The sequence below is a fragment of the Mus musculus genome, chromosome 9, assembly GCF_000001635.26.
Source record: "Mus musculus strain C57BL/6J chromosome 9, GRCm38.p6 C57BL/6J".
Taxonomy (NCBI): Eukaryota; Metazoa; Chordata; class Mammalia; order Rodentia; family Muridae; genus Mus; species Mus musculus.
Genome location: NC_000075.6, coordinates 46,144,506 through 46,156,520, shown reverse-complemented (window position 1 = coordinate 46,156,520; position 12,015 = coordinate 46,144,506). Strand labels below are relative to the sequence as shown.

The 12,015-nt window shown below is 44.2% G+C and overlaps 1 protein-coding gene across 2 annotated transcripts in view; it reads right to left on the bottom strand.

Moving 5' to 3' along the window:
* The window catches only part of Sik3 (SIK family kinase 3), a 211,375-nt gene that overhangs the window by 67,674 nt on the left and 131,686 nt on the right, over positions 1-12,015 (bottom strand). For both annotated transcript variants that reach the window (NM_027498.3, XM_006510590.3), the window contains exon 4: positions 981-1,142. In NM_027498.3, coding sequence (NP_081774.3) covers positions 981-1,142 — 162 coding nt within the window. The remainder of the gene's footprint in view (positions 1-980; positions 1,143-12,015) is intronic.

Below are 12,015 nucleotides of genomic sequence, written 5' to 3'. Positions count from 1 at the left end.
AAAAACCACCTATTTTCTATTTATAGTTGCTATACACTCTCTGTCTGCTAATCAGTAGGAGATGGACTTGCATCTGTCAGGCAAATGCTGACAGGTCAGAGCAACAAGTAAAAACCAGTAAGGAAGGAATGTACAAGTTAGCTAGGCAGAGTGGTGGGACATGATGAGTGATGAGCTGAAATAAAAACAGGTTAAAACTGATTGAGTTGCTCACGCACTGGCTTATGAGAGCTGGAAGCAGGTATCTATGTATGTAGGAGGAGAAAATACTCAGGACGATCTACATATCCTTTTTTTGTTTTGTTTTGTTTTGTTTTGTTTTCCGAGACAGGGTTTCTCTGTGTAGCCCTGGCTGTCCTGGAACTCACTCTGTAGACCAGGCTGGCCTCGAACTCAGAAATCTGCCTGCCTCTGCCTCCCGAGTGCTGGGATTAAAGGCGTGCGCCACCACACCCGGCTCAATCTGCATATCCTAAACCCACCTTTTCTCATTTAAAAAAGATGAGACAGCTTCAAATAAACTTTAGAGTCTGCAGGTAAAGCACAGCCTGTGGAATGGGCGCGGCTGGGGTTTGGGGCTGGGGCTGGGGCTGGGGCTGGGGCAGTGCAAACAGCCTTGGCAGGAGAAGCTGAGCACATCATTTCAGCAGTTTTCCTTCCTGCTTTAAAAAAAATAGTCTACTCCTCATTATTGACAAAGGATTTATCAAAGTAATAGAATTTGAAATACTACCTTTTTCTTTCTTCCTAAAGAGTTCCTGCTAATACTATATTTTAAAATGTCCTTTGGAAGTTTATTAATTTTCAGGTTATTAAAGTGAAGTCTGGAGTGGGGGTGTAGCTCAGTGAGAAAAGTGCCCTCAGCATGAACAAGCCCCAGCTCTCATTTTTAAAAAAGCCTAAACTGTCCCTACTTTAACCATGACTCCTGTCTTCAGCACATACACACACACACATGCGCACGTGCACACACACCTCACCTGCTATTTTGATATTCAGATTGGCGTCCAGAAGTAAGTTTTCGGCTTTTAAATCACGATGAACGATATTCCGACAGTGACAAAAATACACCGCTGTGACGATCTGTTTGAACTTCCGTCGAGCTTCCTTCTCTGCCATTCTTCCATGGGCTACCAAGTGGTCTGTGGTGAACAAGAGTAGAGTCAGTACCCACCCAAGATGCTGGCAGAGCCCCTCAGGCAGCTTAAGGAAGCAAGCGAGTATGCATCAGTTAACAGTTAAAAAGTAAACAGAGGGGCTTGAGAGATAGCTCAGCAGTGCACATGGCTCAGAGCCATTGTTAATCCAACTCTAGGTCTGAGGACTTCCTCTGACCTCCACAGGTATCAGGTATCTGTGTGCATGTGGTGCACGGGTAGACCTGCAGGCAAAACATTTATTTACATATGTAAGTACATCTAAAACAAATGAACCAACAAAGCCTGAACAGAGCTGAAGGGGAATAAGGCACACTCCTGTGCACATCAATGAAGCACACTAGCACCTGAGCCTAAACCACTTTAAGCCTGAGCCTGCTGTGATGAGGGTGCACACAACGAGTACATATGTGCCTGGCAGTGGTGGCACACTCCCTCGGTGGGAGGCAGAGGGATTTGGATCTCTGAGTTCAAGGCCAGTCTGGCATAAAGATCCAGTTCCAGTATAGCCATGGCTACACAGAGAAACCCTGTCTTGGACCCCTGCCCTCCTCCACACAAAACCACACACAAACAGAAAGTACACATTGGAAAAGGGTTCTCAGGGCTTGATGGTACTTTTCCAGAATTATAACACTTAACACGTTCCTTTTCAACTCCCCCTGCATAAGATTACATGCACATTAGCAAACACACATGAAGATAAGCATCAGAAGCATTTCCTGTGTTTGAAGAGTGTGTCAAAAAGCAGAGTCTTAGCAACCAATCCTTAGACTGGAGCAGACACTACACTGTGGAAGATTGGCCTCATGTAGAGCTCTGTCCATCCTAGCTTCTCTTATTTTTTAAAGTCCTATAATCGAACACAAAAAAGCATACTTGAGTCACTTACCATGGCACATAAATCTTTATATCTGCATCTGCTCTTCTTAGAACTAAAATATTAATTTTTATAGGTAATATGAAGTTTCCACCAAGAAAAATGATCAATAGAGAAGTGGCTAGAATAGAGGGTAACCCCCCCCCCCGACACACACACCCCTCTCAAAAAGCCCTCACCTGTAATAGACTCTATAATATTAGAGATCAGGCTATCCTCAAGACTGAAAAACAATTTGGTGGTTCCATAGCCATTATAGCAAGTTTTAAAAGTATATTCTTAGTACCTTAGAGTAAGGTACTAGGTTTACCTGAGCCAGCGTCATTGATACCTTTAACCCAACTCTACATCATGACAGTTAACAGATTATAAATGTCAGCCTTGGGACAAGAAATGGCTCAGCAGGGAAGAGTGTATACTAGCTGGGTGGGGTGGTGTACGCCTTTAATCCTAGTACTTGGGAGGCAGAGGCAGGTGGGTCTCTGTGAGTTTAAGGCCAGCCTGGTCTACAGAGAGAGTGAGTTCCAGGGTAGCCAGGGCTACACAGAGAAACTGTCTTGAAAAACCAACCAAACACACACACACACACACACACACACACTCACACACACACACACAAACACACACAGATACACACACAGAGACAGACAGACAGACACACACACACACACAGAGAGAGAAAGAGAGAGAGAGAGAGAGAGAGAATGCCATAGCATGTTCTGTTGAAAATATCCAATAACCTGTGAAAAGTCCTTTAACTAAGAGATCTAGCTGAAGAAGGACTCATTTGCCATCAGAATGTTATCATATGATCCTGAGATAAGGAAGTGAAAAATTAAGCAATATGAATGTACATATTGCTGTTAATAGTGGTTCACTGAAATCACTCAATTATTTTGGTGACACCTCACCCAGAGGACTAGTGATAGCTATCTTTCTTTAAACTTGTAAGAAAACAGAATCTAGGGTAAAGTGTTATCATTAGAGATAACTGCAAAGACACAGAGAAAGACAGCCAAGAACCAGGGAGAAGGGCCAAGCATGGCAACGAGGGGAATCCACTTACATGGCAAATTTTAGAAGATATATAAAGTGCATTTTGAAAGCAAGGGACATACATGATTCTAGAGTGTAAAAATGATGTACACTCACAGACACACAGAAGACACACACACACACACACACACACACACACACACATTATTATTATTATACGTATATAACTACTAAGAAAGATCAGTCAAGCCAGGTGTGGCAACAATGCTATCATCCTAGTACCTGGGAGGCTGAGGCAGGGGACATCTTGTTTGAGGCCAGCTTTGGGCCACCTAGGAAGAGACTTTGAAATCACTAAAAATAGACAAAGCAAACAACCCTTAAAAGATCTGTTATAATGTTTTGTTTCCTATACGCAAATCTTTAAAGTGGTTCCCTTAAAAACAAAAACAAATACAAACAAACAAGGAACCCAGCACAGTTACTTGCAACTTAATAGGGAAAAAAAGGAGAGGACAATAAGACTCTAGGCTGGAGGTAAGAGACAGCTTCACACAGAGGCCAGAATGGAACGGAGAGCTTATACCCAGCATACTTAGGCTGCTGGTGAGATCCATGGTGGGGGTGGGGGAAATCTCTGAATAGAAAGTCCCTGACTGAAGACAGCAGTGTTCCACAGCTGCCCAGGAACTGGACGTTCATCAGAGGCAGGACACTAGATTTTAAGCGATCCCGCTCTAACAGTACCTGTTCCCTGACCCCCCCCATTCCCTTAAGAGGGGCCTAATTATTCTAATAATATGTTTTAGTTGCTAAACTTGACCTAATTAAAGAGCTTTGAGGAGGCCGCTCTTCTTGAGAAACACAAGAGTAACTCTTCTGAAGGGCTACCATCAGAAGCTCAGAAGCTCACTGGGCCATGCCACCCACTAATTAAAATGCCCAAGAGACATTCGTCTGGCAGTAAACACTAATTACCAAAACACATCAAAGCTTCTCAAACAAGACAGAATGATTCATTTTGTGATTTCCAAAATAAGGGATTTTCTTTCATTTAAAAAAAAAAAAAAAAAAACCTTCTTTACAAATGTCTAAGTACCTTATTTTTCTAAAATAGTTGGAAAATTCTCAAACTTGTTATAGAGTTCAGGCTAGTGTAGTGCAGCCTAGTTCTGTTTTATCTCCACAATGACACATTGGTTGTCCTTGGATAAAACATTTATACTGCCAACAGCCTCACCTCCCCTTGCTCTGTTAAATGGAAGCCAACTGTCACAAGCCAGGACCAATGAAAAAGCTCCTGCATTTGGGGATAAACTTGTACTCTTAAGAGTTACCATATATAACAAATCTTGAATTTTCAACATTTAAAAATACACTTATTACATGTTCACTCAGCGCCATGGCGGGGAAGAGTTAAGAATTTTGTGAAGAGCTCCAAGCTCTCCAACAGCTGCCTGTGCTGCTCAGAACCCTCATCACTCTGGGGTCCGGGCGGAAGGCATCAGTGGCAGCATACTGGGTAGCCTGGAATACGCACACCACCCAGAACTGCGACTACAAACATCCACACACTACTGCTGTAACTGTGGGTGTAGCTGTGGCTGTCACTTAAGCAGCTGCGGCACATCAGGCTTCCCCAAGTCCAGCACTTGACTCTGCTGCTCCTCGCTGGGCTCTGTGCTCCTCTCCTCCAGCTCTGTCTTCTGGGCTCATGTGCATTCACACCTTAGCCTCAGCTTTTATTTTCATGCACTGGGCTCCCCCCACCCATTAGTTTGCTCTCAGTCTAATATCAGGTGGGTGTGCCAGGAAACCAATGGCCTGCAGTTTCATTCCCTGTAGAAACCTGCCTTTCAGTGGTCTGCTGACAAATGGTTGCTTTATGTTCCTACAGACTCAGTGGGCAGGAAGCAAATATTCAAGTCCAGATGGGATATTTAACCTCTGAGGGAGAAACCCAGAACAGTAGCCAGCCTACACTTACACAGTCAGAGGATCTGAATCTACAGTGGGGCACTTTCACACAGTGAAACAGTCAAAGAAAAGCAGTCTGGACTTCAGCAGGATTCCAGCTAGAAGTAACTTCCTCCAGGCCATTTGGTGAGCTAGCTCTCCTGTGTCTTGGCTACCAATGCCAGCCCTGATAGAGTCTCAACTGTACCCAGACCTTGGCTTCTGATCAGCTTCTGATTCTTGCCCTTCCTTCCCTCAGCAGACATCAAGGAGACACCTGCTATGTAAAGTCTGCCATGCCGACCTTTCCCAGCACTAACTGGCAGCTTATTGTTGAAATGTGGTGCTGATTTAAGTGTTCTTTACTGTAACATGGCTCCAGCCAGCTAAAACAGAAATGCATTTCCTTCCCTTTTGAGGTCTTATCAAAAGTGGGGCAGAGGATCTCTTCCCACTTACCAGTCATGGCAGGTCACTTGCCATGGGTCCTCAGGTGCTCGCCCATGAAGTCTTTCAAACATCAGTGGCACTCTGAGGCTCACATACCCTCTGAGGGTGACAGAATAATGAATGGAGTCTGCAGTTCAAAAACACTACAGCACTAGCACACAGACCTGCCTCAGAATTCACTCTCACTCTGTCCCAGTCTACTGGGGCACCAAGTGGAGGTGGGATATGCTGTGGATATTCAAGTTCGAACCTTTCAAAGAATAAAACACACAGGCCAGTTTTTGCTTGCCTAGACCAGCAGCCTCACTGGCGTCTTAGAGGTATGCCACTAATAGAACAGAGGAAGGGAGCTAACATTTCTTAAAATAAGTCACTTTTCCACTCTGTGCAGACTGTCTCCTTCTTCAGAGCTGATGGAAACCACGGCAGGTCAAGCAATGGGCAAAACTGTTTCCTGAGATGGAAGGTGAGCGCAGCCTCACCTCTGCTGGTCTTGTGTGGTGGCCTGAAACCATGTCTGCCCTTCCAAACTAACCAGAGCCAGCAACCCTTTAGAGTGCTACTTGGTTCTATCATTTGTTCTTCCTACAGCCCTGGAAACAACTTCCTGTTTATCAAGCAAATGCTTCTTTCCAAAAGAGCCAGGGTGAGGCCAAAATAACTCAAGCTGCCCGCAAGCAGGTTAATGAGAGTGCTCACTTTGCTCTCCTATTGTCCTCAGACGTGAAGGTCAGGGTGCCGCAGGGTAGAGGAAGCAGGCTTGGTGCTCTGTTTCCTGGCAGAAACACACAGAGGGCTTCTGGGCGTGCTAGGGGTTCTTTTTACAGTCTGTCTAGCTTGCCAGTGGTCCGTGTTGTACATTTCTTCTCCCAGACTCACAATCCAACACAGCAACGCAATCTATGAGCTCCACCCCCCAAAATTCCCAGAAGCCAGCAACTTCTCACGCTGGTTTCCACCCTGTCTAGCATCACCAATTGGGGTGAACAGCCACCAGATTTCAAGATCTCTTGATAACATGCCTAAGTATTATCTCCAATTCTGCCCAAGGCTTTCTGCATCTGTTCTCTAAACAGTCACAAGTCACTGGGAAGAGAATACAAACAGGTCCCCAGTACCTTCCTCAATGGCTAAGTCTTACACAATTAGAGAAGAGAAGCAAGGCCCAGAATCTGATATGGGTGTGATATGTATCCGTGTCGTTTTAGCACACATGCAGATACACAACCTTCTCACTGTAATCAGGATGCAGAATTACTGCCAGTTTTTCTTCCTGGGGAGTTACTCCTTGGTGAGAATGTCTGCACATGTGCACACAAGTAAGCCTGTCTTACTTAACTCCTGGCTCCAAAAGATACAGAGATATTCTACTACCCCAAAGTTCTCCCTACTACTCTGTCATGTTCTAACAGATACAGTGCTCTTGCCTTAGGACCGCTGTTCTCTCCTGACTTTCTCCCAGCAACATGTGAACTTTGATCGCATTACAGCCTTCTCCGAGTCCTCCCTTGACTGCCCTTTGATTTTATCTTAGTGTGGGTGTTATACTGGCATGCTTCTCTGTGTATCACGTGTGTGCCTGGTGACCACAGAAGCCAGAAGAGGGAGTCAGAGCCTCTAGAACTAGAGTCACAGAAGGTAGTGAGAAACCACGTGGATGCTAAGAATTGAACTCTGGTCCCCCTTCAAGAGCGGCAGGGGCTGTTAACAACTGAGCCAACTCTCCACTGCTCCTCTGGCCCCAGACTTTTCACACTTTATCATCTTCTGACTAATTACACATCTATGTAGTTTGTGTGTTGTTTGTCTCTCCTACTAACAAGTGTCAACAGGGATTTGTGTCTTCTGTATTCATCACTGCTTCTTGTACTTGTGCACTAGCTGGCACATGTGAAGTACTTGACATGTGTATGTTGTTCAGAGAACAGTGGCATGGGAAATGCAACCAGTACAAATGTGGATGCAGGACCCACCCACCAACAGAGTTCTGACCATATATTTTTTTAAACTCACTTTGCCACTAAGCAGGTTTTGTAAACTAAGGGCATTTTCTGTTCTTTTTAAATACTTTTGATACCTAGCCCATTTACATGATTACATGAAGCATGACTGATTTTCACAGGGCTCCGTATCTCTAAATCCAAAGGCCTGTTTGCTTGTGATAAGGCACCTCCTCCTATCCCAAAAGTCTTTTAATAAAATGTTAATTGTGGTTTCCTGCAGTAGAAACAGATGCCTCTCATACTGTCCCAGTGTATCAGCACAGGTTGGCTAGTCTGAATGATGCTTCTATTCTTGAGTTCCTACACGTAGAAAAAAATATCATGCGGTGTGCTTCCGTTTGTGTAGGAGGAACAGAAAAGCAATGTTAAATGAATAATGTTAATTTAACATTAAATAAATATGACTGCTTACCGAGGTAGGACTTATCCCTCTCCTAGTGTTCTCTCCTTTAGATAGGGACTGTTTAACTCTAAATCTAAGACAGAGAATGTTCAAGGAAGGTCTAGAATCTTGTTCAAAGGCAAAGGAGTTATTGAGAAGTCAACTGGATGTGGTTCCGAAGTGGAATAATTTGAGTAGTGAGAGAATAATGACACAGGACAGGGAGGCAGCTCAGTGATAGAGAGGAGAGAGAAAGGGAGAAGATGGTGATGGAGAAGAAGAAGAAAACCTCAGTGGACTAAAGCACACCAGCCACATTCCAGTCCATGGACTCACAGAAAAGAAACAAACAACTCAAGTGGGTCCCACTGGACACTATTAGGGTACCAACTTGCTTGAAATCTGACCTTGCTACAATCTCTAGTTTTTTTAAAGCAAAGTTCTTTAAAACTGATAAATGTAGAAAGCATGAAAGAATTAGAAAACTACCAGTTTGCAACATTTGGGGTGAACTTTGCTCTGAGACATGGTCTTCCTGTGTAACCCAAGCTGACCTGAATCAAGCTTGCCATGGAACCTTGTCTAGACACAGACTCTGATGATCCCATCCCAGCCTCGGCAGTGTCAGGACTAGAAGGACGTGCTATTTGGACCAGGCGTCACTTTGTATTTTAGCATGGAACCATGTCTCTAGGTGACCATGTGAGAGGAGCAGCTTCAAAAACTGGCTAAGGTCAGAAAGGGATTACAGGGACACAGCTAAACCTGCAGGTTATCTGAACATCACTAAAGTGGAAACCAGTCACTATCCAAAACTTGAAGTGAACCAATGGAAGAGGTGTGCAGAATCCTGCCTCTCCACCAGGGAATTCCACCTACATTTAAGCAAACTGTAACCACAACTGGCACTTTACGAGAAAGTGCGAGAGCTAAGAGGACATGTTTCATGATGAGAGACATGAACAGCCAAATTTAGTACTTACACATCTTACAAGACAGTCCAGCTTTTTTCTTTAACATTTATTTATTTATTTTATTTATATAAGTACACTCTAGCTGTCTTCAGACACACCAGAAGAGGGCATCAGATCCCATTGCACATGGTTGTGAGCCATCACCATGTGGTTGCTGAGAATTGAACTTAGAACCTCTGAAAGAGTAGTTGGTGCTCTTAACCACTGAGCCATCTCTCTAGCCCAACAGCCCAGCTTCTTAAGCAAGAGACTACAAAGGAAAAGGAACAAACAAAAATGATGTGGCAAGTGGGGAAAGAAGGGCTTCCAGATTATAAAGACATAGTAAGACAGGCATGTATCAAGCCCAAGCATGCTGTAAACAGGCTTCATGGGCCGTTCTGGTGGGAGTTGGGATGACCAAATTACCACGACAAACAGAAGATAGTGAAGGCCTGGCTCCCGAGTTTCAGAGGAGAATGAGAACTAGATTAGAAACTGGGCTAAAGGCCATTTTATGATATCCTAGCAAGGAATCTGGCTATTTTCTCCATGTGTTGAGAACTGAGAGAGGCTGGACGTAAGAGCAATGGACTAATTCATCTGGTAGAAGAAACGTAAATACAGAATAGCATGCAGGCTGTGACATGGCTGCTTCTTACAGTTCTCATCCAGGTCATCTGTGAGGGAGTATCAAAAGGCAAAGCAGAAAGATATGAAATTGTGCACTTTGAGAGGAAAGGAGTTGGAGTTTAACCTTACTAAAAGACAGGGCTACAGGATTTTTAAAGAGATTACAGCAATCTCCACTGCAACTACAGGAGCTAGGTATGCCCTAAGGGCAAGACCTTAGACACTGGAGACTCCACTGTATAAACTTGAAAATTCATTTGAAAGAAGAAACCCTCAACAGAGTAAGTCACTGAAGGAACCCCTCCTCCTCCTGGAAAACAGATCCCTAGGGATGTGTTTCGCCATTAGTACACAGAGACTGATACAACTGTGGTCCCCAGAGGCCATGCTCCATCCACTTTGAGCTGGTAGCAGACATTGATGGAATTAGTCACACAATACTGAGTTCTCAGGCATGAGAGACACGGGACTGTGGGGGTCCAAAGATTTAAGTCACAGTTGAAGAGTGTTGCTGAGGCCAGGCCATGTGTGGCAAGGGAGAGGTTCCTGTAAGAAAGTCCTGAAGGGGCACTGGGTGAAGCTCTGAACGTGAAGCCAGAATAGCAATGAAGAGACACTGGGAATGCCAGGGCCATGGGACAGGCACTGAGGAAAGCTGCAGGCACCTGGCAGAGCCGGCCGGGAGAGAAGCCGTGTGATAGACAGAACTGTTGAAGGGCTGGGGGTTAGCCATAACTTGTGGTACTCGGGTGGCCCCATCACAATCCCCAGATGCAGGCCACAGAGCTTGAAGACTTGGTGTTTTTACTGCTAGGTTTTGGTCTTGCTTTGACCCAATTGCTCTGTTCTATGCTCCATTTTCTTCTTTCAAAATATCAATGTTTACTCAGAGCTGCTGTGTATTTGACGTGGGTGATTTGTTTATGATTTTATAGGGATTTACAGTTAGGAGGCCACCTTGAGTCTTCTGTGACTCTAGGACTTTGGGCTTTCCAATATCGTTAAAAAGCCCAGGAGACTTCAGAAGTTGGACTGAATATTCACATTGTAGAGAGCCACGAACCAAGCTAAGGAATAAAAGGTGATGGCTTGAAAGTGCTATGTTGAAAGGCTCTGGGATCACCTTGGAGACAAATTTCTGGGCATATCTGTAAGGAACTTTCTAGATTAAGTTACATAAAATGGGAAGTCCAGCCTAAGGACAGAGGGACCCACACCAGCATTCCCCAGTGCCTGCCTACCAACTCTGGGACACTGTGACAGTGCCTGTGCTTACTATGCTCCCTGCCATGATCAAATGTAAATTGGAATAAACCATCAAGTTGCTTCTTGTCCAGGATTTTGTTACAGAAACAAGAAAAGTAGTAACACAGAAGGACAAAGGGGAAGAAAACTGGAAAGAGCATCAAAATTAGCAAGAAGGTATTCGGATGCATACATGTAATTGCAATCGTGTGGGGTAGAGAGGCAAGAGGATTGCAAGTTTGAGGCTATCCTGAGCTATACATTTAAAATTTAAAAATCAGAATGGCAATTCTACTCAGAGCCATGGTCAAGCCCCTGGCTGTATGCACACAACGTTAACACTCGGAGGTGGGCTTAGCAGAGAGCAGCAGCCAGGAGTCACTCAGAGGTTCCACCCAGAAGATCCTGGAGTTCTCCTTCAAGTTAAAAAGAGCAGCTTTGTTGAATATTCCAGAAAACTATCCCTCTGGAGTAAGGGCTACATAAGAGTAAGGATAAAATGGAAACCACAAACTGGAGCTGCGACAGGTTCAGTTTAATCACCTGACAGAACCAAGTGCTACTGAAGGCAACAACCACAATCACTGCAGTGATCGCCCCTCCTGCCCAACACACAGTAAAAATGACAGAACGGAAAAAGCAGAACTGGTAGGATGGTTGGCAGGCAGAGGTGCTTGCTGTCAAGGCTGGTATTCACATGGTGGAGGGGGGAACTGGTACCTACAAGCTGTCCTCTGATCTCCGTGTGTGCTCTGGCACACACACACACAACAAATGAAACAAGTGTTTCAAATAGTCTGTGAAAACAGGGGCAAAAAGACTGAGAGACGTGGATGAACAAAGACTTAGCTATGATTGCTTTGCTAAAGAACACTCACGAAAAGGAGAGCGAAGGGATAAAAAGAGCCTTTAAGGTAAGACACTCACTAAACCTCGTCTAAAGCTGCAAAATATCTTAAACCAAGAAGCTACTAGAAGCTGGGTGGGGAGTACAGCATTTGGGAGCCTGAGGAAGAAGATTAAGTGTTCCAGGTTAGTTGGGGCTAACAACTAGTGAGACTGTCTCAAAAACAAAAGCAAAAAGCAAACAGTATTAGTGCTCTTTTTTTTGTTTTGTTTTGTTTTTCCAGACAGGATTTCTCTGTATAGCCCTGGATATCCTAGAACTCACTCTGTAGACATTAGTGCCCTTAAGAAAGGTGTTGTGATTAAGCTGTTTAAAATCCTTTACACATAAGAAAAACTGTAAGTATTTATGACTAAAAAAAAATGTTCCTTGAATTTAACTTGAAATATTCAAAACTGAAACTATAGAACAGTTGGGGAAAAGAAACAACAGCACCAGCATAATGCTGGCGAT